At 40.2% G+C, this 21,507-nt stretch overlaps 1 protein-coding gene and 1 long non-coding RNA gene across 5 annotated transcripts; one reads left to right on the top strand and one right to left on the bottom strand.

The window, feature by feature from the left end:
• Nucleotides 1-1,241: 1,241 nt before the first annotated feature.
• On the top strand, nucleotides 1,242-9,669 carry LOC123967515. The gene is made up of 4 exons (XR_006824255.1): nucleotides 1,242-3,482; nucleotides 5,698-5,802; nucleotides 7,197-7,420; nucleotides 8,811-9,669. It is a non-coding gene; the product is annotated as an uncharacterized LOC123967515 (long non-coding RNA).
• Nucleotides 1,268-19,310, bottom strand: hhla2b.1 (HERV-H LTR-associating 2b, tandem duplicate 1). Of its 4 annotated transcripts, none has more exons than XM_046043603.1 (8): nucleotides 19,103-19,310; nucleotides 16,423-16,622; nucleotides 9,150-9,509; nucleotides 7,792-8,076; nucleotides 7,212-7,541; nucleotides 5,685-5,792; nucleotides 4,240-4,299; nucleotides 1,268-2,405 (listed from the first exon to the last, which is right to left on the bottom strand). In XM_046043603.1, exons 2-8 carry the CDS (start codon nucleotides 16,490-16,492, stop codon nucleotides 2,308-2,310), a joined length of 1,311 nt encoding a protein of 436 aa, XP_045899559.1. In that variant the 5' UTR covers nucleotides 16,493-16,622; nucleotides 19,103-19,310; the 3' UTR covers nucleotides 1,268-2,307. The 4 variants fall into 4 exon arrangements, with proteins under 4 accessions (XP_045899559.1, XP_045899584.1, XP_045899567.1 ...); XM_046043628.1 differs by having other exon boundaries at nucleotides 7,212-7,538; XM_046043611.1 differs by lacking the exon at nucleotides 19,103-19,310 and adding an exon at nucleotides 18,966-19,004.
• Nucleotides 19,311-21,507: the final 2,197 nt, after the last annotated feature.

The following is a 21,507-nucleotide window of genomic DNA, read 5'->3' as shown; positions in this document are numbered from 1 at the left end:
ATGTCTGGAGAAAAGCCACAGCCTGCATGCTGATGTTCCTGTATTTATTGTGGTATTTCTGTATGAAAGTGGTTGTGTTTCGGATTACGCTCGCTCACGAGTTCAAGCCTATCATTCAAGTACCGTACAAACAACTCAACTGTCTCTGTCATAGAGTTTGTTGATGACATTTTCACTTTGTGACAACTGAGCCACCTTCTGCTGATAAAGTCTGTGAGATGTGGTTAAAAGCTCCAGAAAGAAGCAAGTGGACCTTGATTGAAGATTGTTCTGAGGTAAAAAGCAAACAACACAGACACAAGGTGATTAGCTTTTTTAATAATGGTACATCATTTATGACACATTTGTGAAAGAAGTCAAGTATAATTTGTAAAACATGATGCATGTTTACAACAAAGAGTGGCAGCGCAGAGAGAAGACAGTTAAAGTTAAACGTTAATCTCTTCATGTCAAAATGAAAGCCTATATAGTTGAGTCACATCAGTGATTAACAGTCACATTCGTATTTAAAGTCCAGGAAAGAAATTCCCAGAAGGAGCTTGAGTGTCCTTTAAGTTCAGTGAAGGTTTAAATGCAGCAGGACAGCTTAGGTAGTAGAACATGAAATCAGTCTTTGATTTTGGAAACCCAGCCTGTGCAAGTGGCTGAGAGCAGGATGCTGAATCTCGACCAGTGCCAGCGATGATTGACACCGACTTCAATAGAAAACATAAATTCTTACCTGGTTCAAAACATCATAAAATTCACACAGAGGCATGTGAGGCTTTTATAGCACACAAGCGTAGTGATGCGGCTTTTTGGTTCTCAGCCTCATTGTAACTTTGCAAATGGTCCCTGGAGTTCTTCAGGAAAGCCTGTTTTCCGCTAAATACTGCCAGGAACTGAGGAACCACAGGACCTTAAGTGTAATTTATACTTATGCGTCAAATCAACGTAGCCTCTGCATAGCCCCGTAGCCTACGTGTCACCTACGCCTGACGTGCACCTCCTGAAAAATGTAACTACACATCGAGGCGACCTGGACCGTAAGCACTGTGATTGGTCAGTTGGGTAGCCCCGCAGTGCCTCCGAGCCGACAGGAAGTGCCCCGTGCTTTGAAGTGACTTTTACTAGTGGCCTAAACGGAGGCTGTAACACGATGGATCAATATATTTGACCGTCACAATACGAGCGAAATGACTCGTTTCGCTATGAGAATGTGATCCACTCGGTCGATAACATTTGAAAAGGCTACACCAGCCGCACGTATACAATTTTACCCCGGAACGCTAAACTGGAAGTTAGCCTGCTCGGCTGGCAAAAGTCAAGACAGTGGACGCTATAGCGCTACTGCTGACTAGCTTTTGGGGGTGTAATTGCAGAATGACAGAGACACCCACGCACAAGTATAAATGCATGACTATGTGCGGGTTTTTTTGCATTCCTGTTTATTTTCATCTCATCTGAAGAACTGTGCAAGAACGTAAAACTTTAAACAACTTTAAACATTACAAAACATTTCCTCCTCTCGTTCCAGTGTTTGCTTAGCCTGCTGTCTGATTAAAGGTCTCATCATACCAGCGTTTAAAGCAGATACATTTTGCAGCAAATTTCAATAACTTCAGTGTTGTTCTGAAACTTTGGTGAACTTTGACAGACACATTTGCATCACTGACCAATTGAAAGCCGTCTAAACAGAGATGACCTTTTAAGGGGAAGGAGAGCCGGAGAGTTCGAAATCTATCGTAGTTTGTAAGCTGTGTAACATATTCACATTTATTTAACCTCATCTGTATCACTTGCTCCAAAACAAAGCAATGGTTTACAGACCATTATGAGACAGCAGTCAATGGCACATAGACTTCTTATCTGTGTGAACGTATATGTCTCATTAAGCTAAGCTAACAAGGTAATGAGTCTGCTAACTGTAGAGCTTTGGAAACAGGCTTTTAGGCTCAGCAGGAGCCGTCGTTAGGCTTCTCTACAAGACGACATTCCACTTAAATAGTTCCTGAAATAACAAAAGATTCATAGCTGCACTATCAGGGTTCACAAACCCCTCATAAATACATTGAAAGCATCTGTTCTGTGAGTGCATGTTCTACACTTCAGCATATACACTCTAAAAAGTAACGTTATATCAGGGTGTCAAACGTTCTTCAAAAACACCCAAATGTGCCAACATAGTACTTAGAAATAATATAATACAATTTTAAATAAACTTTTTTCTAAGAAGCTGTTAGTTCCTTGTGTAGCTGTGTGTGTATGCATGTGTGTTTTGTTAATAATTTGGTAGTCTTGGGTGTCCCCAAGTTGTTGTTTCGGTTATCATGTTAACTGAGTGCTGGTCTGGGGGCCTGATTGTCCGTTGGTGTCGCCTGCAGTCAAAGGGCTGCTCTCATTCAGGTTACTGTCTGCTGTCGAGTCTGTAAGAAAGAGAAAAAAAAAAGGTTCTGGATAAAAGGATGAAGAAACAAAGGCCTTAATTTTAAGCAGAAAAACTAATTCTGATTAACAAACCAAGAAAACCAAACCAAGAAAAGTTTCCTACATGGAATAAAAAGAATAATCTGTGATTTGTTGATTCATGTGAACCTTTATTAAACTGACTGAGTGCCGGTGTAGGGGCCTGATTGTCCGTTGGTGCCGCCTGCAGTCAAACGGCTGCTCTGGGAAGAGACGCCACCTTGATGGCAACATAAAGTATGTCTGTCTGAAATCTCAATAGCCAATATGCCTCTGCGTCAGTGGCAGGCCTGCCCACAGAAATGAATTTTGGTTCAAAATAAAATGTGGTTATCTTTGCTTATATTTAGGATGAACATCATTAGTGCAGGAATGCATGGGCCCCCCATAGCAGCTGGGCCCCAGAAAGCTTTCCCCTTTTTCACCCCTTATGGGCGGCCCTGGTCAACTCACCCACGCCGTGGGCACTAATGCATCCCCATACTATCACAGATGCTGCCATCACAGCGGTTTCCGACTTTGCCCTTTACAGACTGAGATGTCTCCAAATTCCCTGAATCTTTTCACATTATGAACTCTTGATTTTGAAAGACTTAAATTCTCTGCAATCTTGTGTTGAGAAACGTTCCCTTTGAACTGACTAACAATTTTCTTCTGAATTTTGGCACAAAGGGGTGAGCCGCGGCCCATCCTTATTTGCAAACATTAAGCCTTGGGCAAATGCGATTTTAGATCTAATCATGACACCTGACCTGCTATCAGTTAGCTTGCTTTTTGTGACGATGTAATATTTGAATATTTTGTTGACTTTTCAGTTTTATTTTAACTTGTTCCCAACTTTTGTTGAGTGTGTTGCAAACATGAAATTCTAACTTTGTCATTATTTACAAAATACACTAATGCTGGTCTGCAATGGACTGGCGACCTGTCCAGGATGTTCCCTGCCTTTCGCCCAATGACAGCGGGGTTTGGCTCCAGCCCCCTGCGACTCTGTACGCAGGATAAGCGGTTGACGATGGAAGGATGGAATAATGCTGGTCAGTAAAACTATTAAAACAAGAAAAACTAAATATTTCCTTTTTACTTTAAAAGTTAAATAAAGGTTGAAAATTATGGTTGTTCTTAGTGCATTTTGGAAAATATTCCAACTTTTTAGGAAATCTTTGGACGCTTTTTTTTGTGTGCCGGTTTCCTCAGTACTGTAAGATATTATATTTCTTAGGTTATCTACTAACAAGATATACACTCAGTTGCCATTTTATTGGGTCCTCCTTGCTAAGTCTAATGCACTTTAATAGAGTTTAAACTCATGTAGTAATAAGCAGATATAAGTGTTTATTAGTGTATTTATCAACATCTGTAAGTCCCCCCGATGGCGTTTTTATGATGTCATAACATAATCTCAAAATATTTTACAGTATTTTTAAACTACAAAATACAAAACACTTAAGTACTTTGAACAAAACATGAAGTAACCCTATCAAATATAAAATCCTTTTTTTAAAATTAATTAAAAATACATATTTTAAATACATTTATCATAAATACTGCACATCCCTGTCTGGAGTAGAAACATGTTTTTTCAGCTTTCATCTTCAGGTAATCATCACAAGCCCTCAGATTTATGTGGTGAACCATAAAGGTTGCGAATCATGGTTGTCATTCCAAAAAAAAATCCACTTTGGAGTTGTAAAGGCAAACAACCTACAGTCCAGGCAACAGAGCAAAGACTTGACCTACGGCTCCATCTGTTTGCTGGTTTTGGTAGAGCAAGTAGTATTTACGATGACCCACCTTTGACTAAATGCAGCTCTGTTGGCGCCTCGGTGTCATTTCTGCACTTCGGGTTGCGTCCTGAGAGCAGAGGGGAGAGACATAATGTTTGAGAACAGCTGAAATCAATAACGGATTCTGAAATTGAAAGCACCTGAAGCCTACAGACTGAGCTACTGAGCACAGAAGCACACCCTAAAATGTGATTAAGCTTACATAAACTAATCCAGAATCACAACACTGACCAAAGACATGACCCAGATCCAATTAGTTATAACTGGTGTGACTGGTTTGGGTGTAAAATGACAGGTGTAACAATGGATGCTAGATTTGGATTGCCTTTAGGATTTAGTTTCTATTTCTTCATTACCTGTATGAAGAATGTTTTTTACTTACAGTATCTGTTATTTATGAAGCGGAAAGGACAGTGATTTTTTGTCTATGTATCCTCAAACAGATTCAGTATTGGGATCTGAACATTTGTTTTATTTTCCTGTAACAATCTGTTAAAGTTCTCTGAACATTCACCACAAGGCAGAGAAGCTTAGATTTTGTTTTAGGACTAGTGACCCTGAATCTGAGAAGATATTTAGTACCAATCAACAGATCATTTTTGATGTCATTTATGTTTTTCAGAAGGTTTTTCAAAAAAACATACTGATAACTTTTTAATTAATGCTGACAATTAGATTTTTGAAATATGTTTTTAGTTGTTTTTAGCTGCATGTTTCAGCACGCAGTGGTCGAAAAAAAAAGTATGTTTAAGTACTGTGCTTGAGTAGAATTATGAGGTATTTGTACTTGACTTGCGTTTTCAGATTTTATGCTACCTGCAAAGCTGCAACATAAAAATGCTGCGTACACAGTTATGTATCAGTAGTAATAAATAATAGACAGAGTATAACACTGGTTAGGGCCCATTCTGGAGCATAATGAGTACTTTTGCTGATAATACGTAATATGTACTTGTCCAGGTAAGATTCTGAATACTTCTGAAGGCTTTTAGTTGTAACAGAGTACTTTTTTACTTTTTCTGGGTAAAATATTTGAATTCTCTTCCGTCATCGAATACTTGCAGCAGGACCATTAACTCATCATTTAGCAGTTAATTTCTGCAATAAAGACTTTTGAGACTTTACCTTTCAGTCCTTGTACTTACATAATGATAAAAACCCACAGTTGTGAATTGCATTTTTAATTTAAACTACAGAGTCTAATAAAATGTGTCACTGACTGATTGTTCTGTATGATTATTTAGGAGTTTGGTGAAGAAACCTACTGAATAGCTGCTGTATAAAGTGATGTTATGCTAAAAAAAAGTGTAAAGTGTATAAATTGTAATAGCAATAACAGTTAATAAAACTAAAAACTAATCCCAGATATCCCAGACAGTTTCTGCCCACTCCCAGTTTGAATGTCGGTATGTTAATGTAGGTATTTGTGATGATTGTTGGGTCTATCTTTACCTTTCACCTTCAGGTAGGCCAGCAAGCCCACCAGCGCGAGAACCAGCAGCGCAATCACCAGACCGACAATCCACCAATAAGACGGTTCTTTTGAAAGGATTTGCTCTTCTGCACACAGGTAACAAATATATACAGATTAATAAAAAAAATACACACTTAAATACATGAAACAACAACTAGCAGACAGTTTTCTATTGTGAAAATTGAACTTTTTACATGGATGTCGTTGTCTTTATATGTCAAAGTGTGTTATATAATGCATATATAGTTGTTAGTTAGTTGTTAGTTATTATTGTTAGTATTTTTCAACTGATTTCATACCACAGTTACTTAATATTAATTTTTGATTTTTAAGTAATGTTAATTAATAGCAAGAATTACAAGAAAAATCTCAGATATTCTCTGAGATTAAAGTCAGTCACAAAGTAAGTTACAAGAAAAAAACCCTCCAAACTTTCAGATCTCTTTGTGTTATTAAATGCTCTGTAATCTGTATTAATAGCAGGACATAATAACAAAAGCTACTTTCACATGTCAATACTATGAAAGCATAAAAAATAGGGAAAAACTTCAATGAAACAATCATGTTAATTAGTGCAATATAATTTTCCTCCATAATAATCTGCTATAATAAATGTTTGATTTAATTCATTTGAATCACAAACGAATTTATTTCTTGTCATGCATTTGTTAAAAAAAGATTTTATCATATTTGTTTTGAATATTCTACCTCAGATATGTGAAGTGATTCATTGTTTGGCACCAAGTGTTTGTCATTGAACATTAAGAAAAGTTTAACCATCTGGTTTCTTTTCCTTTCACACAAGAGCAAACTTCAAGAAATAAAAGATGATTTGACATTTATCAAGATAATAATCGATATCGAATGATATATTTTTTATCGTGAAAACATTTTGGGCCATATCGCCAAGTCCTAGAAGAACTTTATCAAAGCTCCAACTCTTCTCTTGTATCTTAGATTCTTATTGTTGACATGAGGTTTTCCTTGGAATATTAGCCAGTTCCGAAATTTCTTTAATAATTAATTTAGAAATTAAGTAATTTGTTTTTTATCTACAACATGCCATCTTACAATACAACGCTCTGAGCACCGAAACTGTAATTCTATTCAGAGTCAGAAATTTCAATCCCAGGCGGATAAAACCCAACTATCTGTATATACAACTAGAGGCTAGTGACAAGATATTTTATTTTATATTTTTCGTAAGATGATTTGATAAATGATCTCTTTTTTTTTTTTTGCAAGCAAGGAGCTTCAAATGCACTATTTGTTCCTATTTTTTTATTTTAAAAAACTACAGGAAGCAGCTGTTTGAGAAAATTCCTGAGCTTTTCTTGGAATTAAACTATTTAATTAGTTAGGTGTTTTTAAATGGTTTACATCTTCAGTAAGAACCAATGGGCTTGCAGCTTGGAGAGCTACAGACAGAATGTCAGAAAGTATTGACAGACTAACACAGTCTGAACACATTCCTCTTTGGTCTATGACAGCGTTTGTGGCCTCACCGGCAGGATTCTTGATAGTGACTTCAGTGCGTTCGGTGTGAGTGGTGTACGGGATGAAGAACACACAGGTGTAGCTGCCCGTGTGCTCCGAGTGCTTGGGGTCCATCAGTCGCAGCGACCCGTCTCCAAACGGGACCCTGAAGCCGTCCAGCTCCACGTGGTTGTCCCAGTATGACGAGGATGTGCTGTCCCCCGACCGGCTGTTGTAGGTGAGGATGTGGGAGGGGTCCTCGCTGTTGGAGAAGCTCCAATTGAGGGAGGGTTTGTTCAGGTAAGGAGGGGCGTGGCAGGGGATGGTAAGGTCTCTTCCTTCAGTTCCTTTAATTTCTACTAGTAACAAGGATGTAGGTTTGGTGGGACACAAAACATTCAGTTTCTCCAGTAAGTAAATAAACAGATACAAATTAAAGAATGTGAAAGATAACACATTATTTTGAAATGTGTCACATCATGCCTTCCAAATTAGAGGTAGTTCTGAAATGCTGTGTAAATTGCTGTATTATTAAAACAGAACCCCTACTTAAAATCCCATTTAACTGTGTGGATAGAGACCTCTCTTCACTAAAAAGAGCTCTTTTACCTCTTTCCCTGAGTGAGGCGGTCCAGGTCGGACCACCGTAGGAACTCGTGACTTTACAGATGTAGATGAGGTCAGGGTGTCCGTTCAGCCTCTTGAGGCGGCTGTCGACCGAGTACAGCTTCTGTTTGTCGGCCAGCATGCGCGTGACCGGTCGGAGGTCCTCGAAAGTGGGTGGTTCGGTCGCCCAGGTTACACGAGGAGCCGGGAAGACATTACGGACGATGCATTTCATCTCCTCGTAGCCGCTCAGCCTCGACAGCTCCACAGACAGGCCTCTGATGGGTGCTGCACACACACAAAGAAACTCACAGCATGCTAAAATGTTTCCCAGCAGCCCCTGATGATAGACTCTAAATGCCAGGGCCCAATATAGCCTGACTGTGGGTGATATCATTCTCATGCAGATAACATTAGAGCTCTGTTTAACACAGGAGAATAGTACCACAAACATTCTTACAGAAACACTGTTTTTAATTTAATTTAAAAGTCCCCTAATGTCCCTTTAACCACAAAGCCACCCAGGGGGGGGTGTGTGGTGGAAAAAAACTATTGGCATGAAAATCTGTGTGCAGAAAGGCTTGAAGTAATTTTGAAGTAATTATGCACCTGGCAATGAGAATAAAAGCAGGGAATTATAAAACAAGACAAAGAGTCTGCAGCCATGCTGGCACCTCTGTGAGACTATAAGCAGTGCAGTTGAGCTAAATGTGCTAACATCAGCCTGCTAACATGCTCACAAGGCTAAAATGCTGATATTTAGCAGGTATAATGTTTAAAAATGTCACCATCGTACATTTGCTAATTAGCACTAAACGCACACACAACATATTTCTGCATTTCTGAGTTTTGCACGGGAGTCCAGAGCAGCGACAGCGAGCTGATTAAGAGCTACTCAGCAAGGTTGCCAAGTTTCCTACGTCCTGCTGTTGTGTGGAAAAGTACTTGTGTTCAAGATTATTATTGACTGTTTACTTTATTAAAACATGTGTCACAGTTTGCCTCCCTGTCCCTTCTTACAGCCACACTGTCTCCTCCCCAGACCTGCCATCCTCAAGCTGTCCACCGGATGCTCACAGACTGTCCCTCCTTCACCCATCACCTGACTGCCCTACACATCCTACACACTGGTTCCCACTTTTAGGTAAACAATAGGTAGTAGATACGTGTTGCACTGTAATATTATGGGATAATAGTTGCTATCAGTTAGAGTGAAAGGGTTGGTTTACCATCTTGAAAGCAGAGAGAAACTTTTAAATAATGACGTTCAAACCCGCCTAAACAAACTGGGCTGAATCGTCACAGTTTATTTAAACTGTACCTAAGAGTGCTCTTACGTCTGACCTTATTTATAAACTCACCTTGCACCTTCACGATGACCTTAGCATTGTGTTCGCCCTTCGAGGTGTTCACGTGACACCTGTACGTGCCTCTGTCCTTGAGAGTGCTCCCTTTGATGATCAGTGTGGCATTGCCCCGCGAAATCAGTTCTGGGACAATGGAGGCTCGGTCGTCATCTGTCTTGTGCTCTTCACTGCTGTCATCATCATCTTCATCATCATCATCATCATCATCTTCATCATCATCGTCGTCGTCGTCGTCCCGCTTGAATTTGTAAAACTCTGCGTCCTGTTTGAACCACTCGATGGTCTCTTTGCTGCCTGGCTGGAAGCTGCAGGGGAGCAAGCACTCCTCGGAAACAAAACACGTCACAGTGACATCTGAAACAAGACACGGAGAGTCAAGATGAGGTCTCAATGTACCAATATTCTGATATCTGATATTCTGTTTGTGTGTTTTTAATTTTTCCAGTTTTCATATGAGTTAGTCTGAGGTTGTTATACTGCTGTAGTTTAGCAACATGAACGATGAATGCCTCTGCATGACGGTGACTTGTGTGTCTCTGTGACCATGGAAAACTGGGTCTCCCAAGGCAAAGTGTTCACAAGTGAGGGGCAAGACAGGGTGATTGAAATACCTCTAACTACAAAGAACAACCCCAGCCAGAATTAGGAATTCAAGGATCCTCCGGGAGGCGATCCCAACAGGGGAGCTGCAGGTGACCTGCCCTGCATGCATGGGGCCCTAATTGAGCTAAGGCCAAAGAGGTAGGGACACCGGCATGTAGGCACCTGCAAGTTTAGCTGCAGGGATCTGGTGTTTGGCCAGTTGGGTGGCAAGCAGAACCATGGGTCCTTGTCTTGCTGACCCCTATCAAGCTCGTGCAGGAGGTGTATACCAAGCATCAAGGTGAGTACCAACTATACAGTACATACAGTAGATGAATGCACAACACCTGTACTGCAACCAAACTCTCGGATAGGGGCTGGATTCTGGGTATAAGGATACTTACCTGTGTGTTATGTTTTAACAGGCTGGACTCAAACAGGGGGTTATAAAGATGAAGGTTTTTATTGAGAATAGGTAAACGATTATTGGACGAAAGCCAGGGTTGGAGCTGGCAGGGAGTGTGGAGGTAATACCTGGCCGAAGAGAATGGGTTGAAGTGTGGCTGGCACACTGGGAGGAAGCAAATGGGAAGCGAATGGGGCACAAAGAACACACATTTTTGGCAAACACACAAGGAGCCTGACAGAAAACTAACGAGAGTAACTGCTACAGAGGTTGAAATAAGGAGGTTGATGGTGCGAGGAGAGGCACGTGAGCAGACTGATGTGTAGGTGCAGGCTGACAAACACACAGAGAGAAACAGACAGGGGAAAACAGCAGATGGGGGAAGGGGAGGAACAGCTGGAGACAGCCTTTAACACTGTCTAAATAACTGCTTTGGTGGGAGCGCGTTGCTTCAGGGATATGTGAGACAATGAAATACGATCCTGGAAGTTAAAACACTGCACGACAGTTTGTAATACTCACAAACAGAACTTTACAAAGCTGGAATTTTCCCACAGCGGCAACAATTTCATCTTTCAGTGCGAAGATTGTGAGGTATAAAAATGGGCAATTCATGATACAAAGTTATCTACCAGATACGTGCGTTTCTGTATTTGAGATTGACCAAGAGCAAAAGTTGAGGCAGGTTCAACTTCTTAGCCAGAAAACCGTTCGTTGTTCAGCCTGACTTCCCCTGTGTTGGCACCCCCACCTCACTGACAGACTGACTCCATTCAAAGGAATGAGAGGGCTGAATTTTTCACACATGCTTCAAGTCAGTCTGAACACTGCCTGGAGGGGACACATATTTGCTGTTGTGGCCCCAACCCCACCTCTTGCATTCAGTGCAGCAGGTACTGTGTTGTCTACATGTTCACACTGAGTACCCTGCACACAACAGACTATACATATGGCATCTTTTTGCATGACCAGAGACAAAGAAACCCACCACTGCTCCCATGCTGGAATAAAACCACCTGACCCCATGTTTTGGGTATGTCAGCTCGTTTGTGGTCATTTAAGCTAATATGCACCTCTACAAGAAGATGGGGCTACGAGATTAATGTAGGTACCCAAGTTAGCTGATAATGTCAACAGGTCCTCATACCTAAATGACAAAATAGGTTGATTGTCTAGTGCCCCAAAACGACATATAAGACCGTTCCCCAAAAAAACCTCATGTTTGGCATTTCCCCTTCCAGTCCAGTGACAGGCGTACTGGACATTAAGTTCGGTTGCAGTTTGGTGGAGTTTAGACAACAAAACTACTTGGTTAGGTTTAGGAAAAGATTGTGGTTTGGGTTAATGATGTAAGTAAGTCATCTACAAAAAGTTATCATTCACATCATTTCTGAATTTCTTCCACACAGGAAAGACTCTCAATCCTTGGTCTCCTGAGTAAAAGAGTTTTCCTTCACTCATCCGTACACCCCGCCACCTTTTTCACATAGACTTTGTCGCTCTTTATACTATATCACCTGACTTCTTCTGCCACTAGAGGTCGTGGCTTAACAAAAAAAAACATACACTGAACAAAATTATACACGCAACACTTTTGTTTTTCTCCCCATGTGGCATATGAAGATGCTGATCAGACAGCATGGGTATTGCACAGGTGTGCCTTAAGCTGGCCACAATAAAAGGCCACCCCTCCTGACTGCAACTTCACACAGCCATTGAAGAGGAGTGAACCAACACTCCACAGGTCACAATCAACAACCTGATCAACTCTTTGCGAAGGAGATGTGTTGCACTGCGTGAGGAAAATGGTGGTCACACCAGATACTGACTGATTTCCAGAACCCACCACAATACAGTGAAACTTCACATTCTGGAGTGGCCTTTTATTGTGGCCAGCCTGAGGCCCACCTGTGCAATACCCATGCTGTCTGATCAGCATCTTGATATGCCACACCTGTGAGGTGGATGGATTATCTCGACAAAGGAGAAGTACTCACTAACACAGATTTTGACAGATTTGTGAACAATATTTGAGAGAAATGGGCCTTTTGTGTACAGAGAGAAAGTCTTAGATCTTTGAGTTCAGCTCATGATGAATGGGGGCAAAAACAACAGTGTTGCGTTTATAATTTTGTTCAGTGTAAATATGGATCGCAAAAAGCTATATAATTATCAACCTATGCCGTGTGCTTTTCCGTTGAGGACGTGCTGGGTAATGAACTTGTTGCTGGGTAGTGCAACACAACATATTCGCTATTATCCAAATGACCAAAATACAATGTGATCCGAGAGCCTTTGAGGATGCTGGGGAAGTTGTCTGGCTTTGCCAGTTGGTAGTCCAGCTTTGCAGTTAGAAACACATTGTATTGTACAAGGAAATGATTTAGTGAGCATCACTGATATATCAGATATCAGCATCACTTTCCTTTTAGTTGGTTCAGATTACAATTTAACAAACAACTCTGCGAAGACCAGACATTGTTCCCACCTGGACAAACAAACCACACTAGAGGAGGAAACACTCGTAGATGGTCATGTTTGCTTCTATTTTACTACAGAATAAATTAGGAATGTGCCGCTGCCTGTTATAATGTACATAGGCAGTGGTTTACATTTACAACCGAGTGGCACTGAACACATTTGCACTGACAGTGGAAGCAGAGAAGTATTGGGTTAATCAGAGTCGGCAATCGCTTCCCCAACACATAAATGTAGTCTGAAAGCACTACCTTTAAATTGATAATAACCCAAAATGATGACACAAAAGGATTTTTAGGTTTTGTAGATTATAACCTTTATTTTTATGGCATTTGATGACTATATATTCAACATATAACCATACAAAACGTTATCCTTTACATCCATTGCACATTATTATACACAGGTTACAGTGATACAACAAGAGCATGATTTGTTTGTAGCAACAGCGGTGGAGGCTCTATGGTACTGCAGTATTTAGAGTTCAGCTAATTACTGGTAGCCATGATATAATCCGATGGCCCCACAGACGGCGGCCTTGGTACACCGCTCTCTACGACTTTTTTTTTCTTCCTCATTTGTTCTGATTTCTGTCCCTCTCTGGTCACCAGAGAAGAACTTTTAAACATTAGACTTTCCCTTGCTGTCTACAAATGTTGTTGTTTTTCTTTAGTGTATGTGTGTTTTTGTACATGGTAGTTTGTGTCTGTTTTTGTTGAGCTTGTTCGTTCATCCTTGTTCTGTGAATGTGCAGTGAGAGCAATGTAAGAGGGGAGTAAAATTCCTCGTATGTGTACACATACCTGGACAATAGAAGAGTTTCTGATTATGATAACAAACAAAATATGTGTTACATGACTCCAGTTCAAGTAAATAAGTAACCAGGATATCGTTTAAAGGAAACTTTCAAATAGGAATACAGAAAGAGGAAAAACACATCCAGAAGTGAAGTGAACAGAACGTGCTAATTCTCTTTAATCTGAAACAGGGACCTGTTTTTTTGGTGAGTGTAACACAGCTGACAAGTATTCACCCTCAACTTCCCTTTATTGCCACACATCCAGGGAGGGGGTGGATTAATAATCTCAGCAGTTAACAGATTAGTCACTCCTTATTCTTGGGAAATACAAGTGGGCAAATTTACCAAAACTTTCTAGTTTTTACACGGCTCCCTTTGGTATCGTGAGAACCAGTCAGCCTGCCCGACTGAAAACAGATACCAGGGTTGTGATAGCAGTATTATCTAAACAATCATACATTAAGTTTTGTTTTTCAACAGTACTGAAGCTAATAGCACTGAGGACTTGTCTGAGCTTGTGTGTAATATAATGAATCACACAGAGGTATTCATTTCCATTGCAGATTAAAGTGCACAAGCCTTTCTGATTGCTGAGCTGCCTGAGACAGAAAAATAATCTAACAGGTTAATTCACATTTCTTTGGGTGGAACCTGATGGGGTATTAATAAATGCAAAACTTTTTTTTTAAAAAGTGTTATTAATTCATAACCACACGACAATGACGCTGGAGGTTCAACAGGCTCATATTTCTTCCTTAATGTCAACAAACCTCATGAAAAGACCAAACCCTACAGCTGTAGATGAAAGATCCTGCTCCGACCAGCAACCTGATATTGCGTAAAGGTACAAGATTGTAAATTGATAAAACAGCTTGTGTGAGTAAACATGACCTCTGGGAAAATGTAACTGAAGCAGATTATCTTTGATTCTCTGTTTATGTCTTTTTGAGTCTTTTTCCACAACAACAGAGTGTTAGTCCGTCTCTCTATACATTCGGACTACCTGGCTCTTAGCCCCAAGCCCACAGAAATATTTTATGTATGTATAAAATTTTATATATATATATATATTTTATTTATTATTTTTTTAAGGCTCAGTTATTCCAAAATAGTGCATCTTTCTAAAATGAGGCTTCAGCTGTCTGAGAGTCTTTTTTACTACAAAACTCCCCTTTTATGTATTTACCTGTAGAGCTGGTATGCAGGAATATTAACACAAACAGGGACAATTGTGCAAAAAACAAAACTTTGAAAGCTACGTACTTGATTTGACTATGTAAGCTTCAGATTTGGACAAATTTTTTTGCACAAAGCGAGGACAGAGCATGATGAACCTTTGAACCTTTCCTTTAAGAATGTTAAAATGCTTTTGGCCACACCCTTATACAAATAGTGACGTCATAGCTAGTGTCCTCATAGTTACCTTTCTGACACACAAGAGTACACTTTTTAGTAGCTGTCAAAAGCAAAACACCTACTTTGGCATCACTGACGGGGGGCGTGGACAGCTTAAAACATGCCTCACTGATCCCACAGAAAGCAGTGTTGAATTAACTCGACCACTTGACATCATTCCTGGAGAAATGACCAGGTCTTCATCTCACAGAATCACTCCAAACCTGGAACCAGATCACTGGTTTGTGCCAGAGGGTGTCAGATTACCATTTGTTTGCTGTACTGCAGATACACATCCATGAGTTTGCATGAGTGGCAGTTAACGGCAAGACAACAGCTGAATTGATTGCTGTTTTTTCACCTGTGTTGTTCTGTGTTCACAGTTGTTCCTCTCATTCTCTCTCTCCTTGTGAATCACAGTTTTGACAGCAGCAAAGTAATGACTCACGCCTGCAAGGTGTCACAAAGCAGCCGGCCTGGTGACCTCCCGGTCGGCGCCTGTCACACAATAATGTGACATTTGGTGTCCTTGCAGAAAGTCTTGGCATTTAGCCTTTGTGCTTGAACAATCTGCTGAGCAAACGCGATTTCTTCAAGGTGGCCAACACACAATAAACATTAACTTTTAACTTTAACCATTTAAACACTCAACGTAATCCATGTACGTACTTTGACTGATAAATAAGCAGATGCGTACTTCTACATGAGATTACAAAATCAGCGATAGCACAATCTTAACTTTCCAGCCTGAATTCTGTCCAGGAACAAAATCTGATAGCTCCGTCAAACAGAGTGTTCTCTGTCGAGTCTGTCTGAAAAACTGTTGGCTATAAATGGTAATTTGCTTGACCTCCTTCCTTGAGTGTCTCTAATCATCTTGGGGATGATAAGGTAAATGCAATGTTTCAAGATCTCAGGATTCAAAGAAAACTGGGGGGAAAGCCTTCAGTGAAAGACAGAAGGAAGAGAGCTGAAAAGTGAGAAAATAAATGTGATAAATATGTGCACAAACAGGCATTTACTGGAGGTTTTCTTGGATTGGCAGCTATTCTGGTTTGCAACAGGTTTTTCTTCCTCAGGCTGCAGCCTTTTTTGTGTTTTTCATTAAGTGTCTGTGTTTGTTTACATGTACTTAGCAACTTATATTGTCTTTAACATTCGACATTTCACAGCTTCCATCCTTTTTTTCTTTCTGTTCCAGCTCTCAGCAATGCAGTTGATGAGTAAAAATGTACCCCAAGTCTTAGGAATGAACTTGTTAAAACAGGACCAGACAGACTTTTCCTTTTCCTGTGAAGTCCAGCTGCTTCACAGCCTTTTTCAATTGATGTGGAGGGAAAATATTTCCATCCTGAGTTCATACCAGACGTCAGTTCATACCAAACTTTTGAATAAGCCATCTGACTAATTAGGGACAGTTCTCTGTTGCAGAAAGAAAAACCTTCCAACCTTGCAAAAGTAAGATGCACCGATCGTATTTTCTTCCGAAACTGTATCTGTGTGTCAGGTTCTGTTAAAAAAAACCTTCTTTGTTTTTAATCCCTGTGAATGTTTCCCTGTTTACGGATCAGTTGAGGCTGCTGGACAAAGAGGTATTTGTGTCTTACCTGGGGTTTTGTTCTGGGTGGCAAAGCTGATCCAGAGGAGGAAACAGGCCAAGGTGTGTATCGCTGACATGATTTCCTTTCAGCTACGCAGATTTACAACTCAAACGGACACAGAAACCCAGCGCAGACAGGTATGTAGCTCTGTCAGTGAGGCGACTTCAGGCGAGGCTATCCCCTCTCAAGCAGGGTCTTCCTTGCAGCTGTGTGGGTGGTTTGGCATCACACACAAACACACACACACAAGGAAAAAGGAAGAGAAAAAAATAATTAGAGGCACATTTCTGATGAAACTGACAGGAATATACACAATACAAAACGTGACGGCACATGTGCAGCCTTCAAGGGAGTGAGATTTGCAGCTGAAGCCCTGCACTCTTTCATCCACCGCAAAAATCTGGAAGCATTTTCTTCCGCGTCAGTCCCCTCTCTCGTTCCTTCAGCTAATCCCCTGCATCTTCCTCTTATCTCTCGAGTGGTTTAAGAGACAGAGAAGAAGATACATCTGTTGTTCATGCACAATAAAACCTTATCTTGAACACTATCTTAAGTATCCAAAGCAAACACAGGTGAACTTGGTACCATAAATCAAAGAGCGCATGGAAATTTGAGGTATATCCAGGCCGCTGATAAAGCAGTAAATTAGTCTTAAAGGTTGAGGAAGTTTTTAGGAGGGGGGGGTGAGTCAGCTTCATGGCGATGAAGTGTTGTGACGTTCGTTGGCAGGAGGTGAGTCAGGCAAGCTGTGGGTGACATTGTTAGAGCCTTCATGTGTTTACACTGGATCCTTCCTCTAATGAAGCTGAAGACAATTCCCTTTTAAAGTATTATGCAGTGCAGACGAAGCACATTATCTCATCCTCACTGCTGATGGCTTTCCGTTGGCAGAAGAAGAAGGGCAGCATTTTTGTTGGATTTTCTCCAAATAAATCCTCTTGGTCACAAAGAAAAAAGCACTGCAGCAGTTGATCAAATGCCGCACTAAATGAGAAATGACTTTTGTCTTGGCTTGAGTCCATTTTTCGAAAGCAAGCTGACAGACGACTTTTGTCTCTTGATTTGTTGTTTTGAAACAAAACATAAATTTAAAAAAAAAAAAGATAAATTTGGTAAATGTACTTGTGCAAATGTGCAGAAAACCAAATCAATAAATTAATTCTAATTCCAAATGAGTAAACTTTTAACAGAGAGGCCATTTACTAATTGCTGGAAAACAGGTGCACTGAAGCCCCATCAGCCCAAAACAGTTGACTTTGCAAGGTTAAATAAGGTTAAGCAAGGCTACTAGCTCCAGAGCACAGTTCATTACAGCTAAACTGTGTTAAATTGAGCTTAACACTAAAATGCACACAGCAACAAGTATCATGTAGAGAAGAATATATTAAATAAAATATGAGAAATTGCAACAAGACGTCGATAAACGAGTGTGCAGGGACTGAAAACATACAGCTTTAAAGAGAGGACAGTCTGTACGGTGTGTTTTTGTAAGTGTTGTTCACTTAAAGCAGACAGAGTTTAAGATAAACTGGGACAAATGAGGCCAAAGAGATGTTGTTAGTGTCTTAATAACTTTGCATCCAGCAATGCTTTATAATATTAGGTATTAGTGACACCTAGATATTCTTTAAACACTAATAATAACTCTTTCACCTCTGGTGCACTCCTTTGTTATCTTAAACTCAATGAGCCTTATATTAATAATATTTACATGTACATATAGCCTGTATATTTGTTTCTCACCTGAACTTAAATGTTTGGTATGTGAACAGCCCACTCCGCCTCTATGTGACAGGTCCTTTCATGCCTCCTGAGGTATGTGTTTATGTCATTCATTCATCCGTTCCTTGTTTCCTGTTTTATTTTGTTACTCACCGCTCCTCTCGTTTCAGACCACTTCACTTCCTGTCCTTTTGTGATTCCGACCTGCGAGATCGTTGTCTCCCTCCCCGCCACTGATTGGTTTCACCTGTCCAGCATCACCCTCTACCTGTTTACCTGCTACCTGACTGTTTACCTGTGTACCGAACCCTCTTTTGACGAGTAAAGACTGTGTATTTCAGTATTTTTGCCGCTATGCAACTTTAAAACTTTTGCATTTGTAAAAAATAAATGTCTTAATTGTTTATGTAATTAATAAAGTATTGCACAGTTTCCACTAAAAATAGGCGACAGCAAATGAAACACTTTTTTTTAATATAAATAATGAGTTATTAAAACCTTTATAGCACTTACTCTTTGATCTCAGGTAAGCTCTGAGCTTATCTCGTCACAAAAGCGGTGGAGTGAAGCAGCTTTCATCATGGACCACATGTGATTTAAGTTTGTGTTCAACCAGCTGATTCCTTTCATGAACAAACTCTTTCTTAGAAATTTCTGGGCAGTTTAAAGCTCATCACAGCACTAAAAGTGACCTTTTAGCTGCTGACCCAAAAACAATAGTTTGGATTCTTCTAGACTTTAGAGCATTCAAAGTCAACAGTATACTAACTTTGCAAAATTAATGTATCATTAATTGTAGTAGTTTTACAGAAAAACATAGTACTTACAGGGGCTCCTGGACATCAGCAGTAAAACATCTCTTGATAACTACAATAAGTCACCGCTTCATAGTCCTGTGATGCCACATTGAGCTGTTACAGCACTGAAATCTGTCCCATGTCAGGAAATCTGAGAAAACACTTACAGTGATTCAGCTGAAGCTCCTAGTCAGATGAAATCCACGAGAAAGGGGAACAAATGAAGAGCCGAGTCTGCTGCCTCCTGAGACTGAGTGACTGGATCAACAGGTTATTTAGAGAAAAGGCAGCACACACACACACACACACACACACCCTCACACACAAACATTTCACCAGACACAGAGGTACTTTAGGGAGGGTAAGGTCGCTCCTCACACACACACACACACACACACACACACACCCTCTGACTGGGTGGAGTTTGGTTGTGATTGGCAAACACACACAATTACACACTAACCCCTCCACAGGAGTCAGTGTTTCCTCTGCTGTCCCATCAAATGTCAGTGGGGTTTGCTTTCAAAGTGTAGAGCTGTTTTAGTGTGTGCTGTGTGCCTTGTGCTATGTGCCGCTATGTCAAACAGCCAGCCAGAGACCAAACACAAGCACACGAGACTACAGGCAAGAACTGTCTTTTTCTCTGTGTTTACTTGTAATCACACGTCGCACACAAAACAAACAAGAGCTGCATCTAATGAGGCAGCACATCCAATGTTGTAATGTAATGTTCATCTTTTTTAGCACCAGGAGACTTCCTTTTACTCATGTTTAAATCATCATGTAGTCACGTTTAGTTGCAGCTGAAAAGAAAAGTAAAACAATCACAGATGACTAACCTTCAGTTAGTTTAGTACATTGTTCTTCTTTTCAGAGAAGCCACAGTTACATTCATCTGGAAGCTGGACGGGAAAAAGTCTGACCTTCTGGCTGCTTGGGTTAAAGGCACAAAGTGGTGATAATGAGGGAGGGACAGGTGCTGCTCATTTACTTTGACCTTTTACCTTTTATTGCACAATTATGACTGATAAGACTTCATTCTTAACAATCCAATAAACAAACATGATGATGAAACAATGATTTTTTCCACTGTTCTTGTTTCACACGGCGGGGTCAGGCGGGGACAGGAGGGGCATCCTGCGAGAGGGAGGTTAGGCATGTAGAGCCAGAATAATTTCACTCTTAATTCTGTGAATTAAAGGTTTATTTCTATCAAGCTATACTTAGTTACTGTTGGATCAGTTGATTGACTAAACAAGGCGGTTCTGGTGAGTTTTATTTTGTTTCCGTCATTTGAATAAAGTGTGTTTTTTACGATGCGTTAACAAGGCAAATAGTTTAAATGTGTAGGAATATATACTATAAGTTTATATAGTTTATTTCTTGACTGAAAAAACTAAGAAGGGTGAACTCGCCGCTCCCAGCTGAAAGTACGAGGGAGGTCTGAGCTTTACTATCATACTGTCGCCTCTTGAGGAACTAAGTTGTATTACAGCACAGGACGAGCCTCAGCAGATATCTCTGCAACACAATACATACGCATCTCTTCACATACATGTTTTAAACTCAAATCATGGCCATATGTTGTACCTTTAAGGGGCACTTTGTTGGGCACAAAACTGATAAAACAAAGAAAAGTACAAAAGTACAAACAACAACTTGTGAATGGCCTGATGATTTATTAAATGTTAATAAGTAGTGGATTACTCAGAATAGAGGACTCTGCAGTAGATAATGATGAGTTAATAGAGAACAGACTGGGAGATACTAAATTAATGAATCATTAGCAATCATTCTCCCGCGACCCGACCCAGGATAAGCGGATGAAGATGGATGGATGGATGAATAGTAATCATTCATTAATAAAGATCAACATGACGACCTTCCTCTTGACTTGTTCCAGTAACAACTCATTAATTACTTAACATCATTTACTGTTTTGTGATCATACTGAGCAGTTACTGAGTTATCCCTGCTTACTTCATAATCATCCGGCAATCAGCTGCTACTTTTGTGCCCCAAAAGTAAAGTAAAGCGTCGTCCTACAAAGAATATCTTAATCGTAGTACTCAGACTGTAAAGTGTTATTTAAAACCAACCAATAACTGTTTGAGAAGCAACTTAAAGGTTCAGTGTGTAATATTTCTGAGGATCTATTGACAGAAATGCAATAAAAGATTCGTAACATTATTTCAGTGGTGTATAAAAGACCTTACATAATGAAGAGTTGTGTTTTTATTACCTCAGAATGAGCCATTTCTATGTACATACACCGCGAGTCCTCTTACATGGATGTCACCATGTTGCGCCTCCATGTTTCTATTGTAGCCCAAATGGACAAACTGCGCTACAGAGCGCGTTTCATCACTATGTTGAATACGTACAAAGAATAGGAACTAGCAGTAGTAGTCTTCTGGTTTGTTTTGAAATTTGGACAAATGGAGGACTACATGTATTATTTATATATATTATTATTATTTATATTTATGTCATATCCAATGTAGCTTCTCTTACGAGCTTGCAAAGGGAGGGGTGAGCGGCAGCTGAGAATCTTGTTTCCGCTGACCTCCAG

The sequence above is a fragment of the Micropterus dolomieu genome, linkage group LG01 (genome assembly GCF_021292245.1).
Source record: "Micropterus dolomieu isolate WLL.071019.BEF.003 ecotype Adirondacks linkage group LG01, ASM2129224v1, whole genome shotgun sequence".
NCBI lineage: Eukaryota > Metazoa > Chordata > Actinopteri > Centrarchiformes > Centrarchidae > Micropterus > Micropterus dolomieu.
This window is presented reverse-complemented; position numbering and strand designations above follow the sequence as displayed.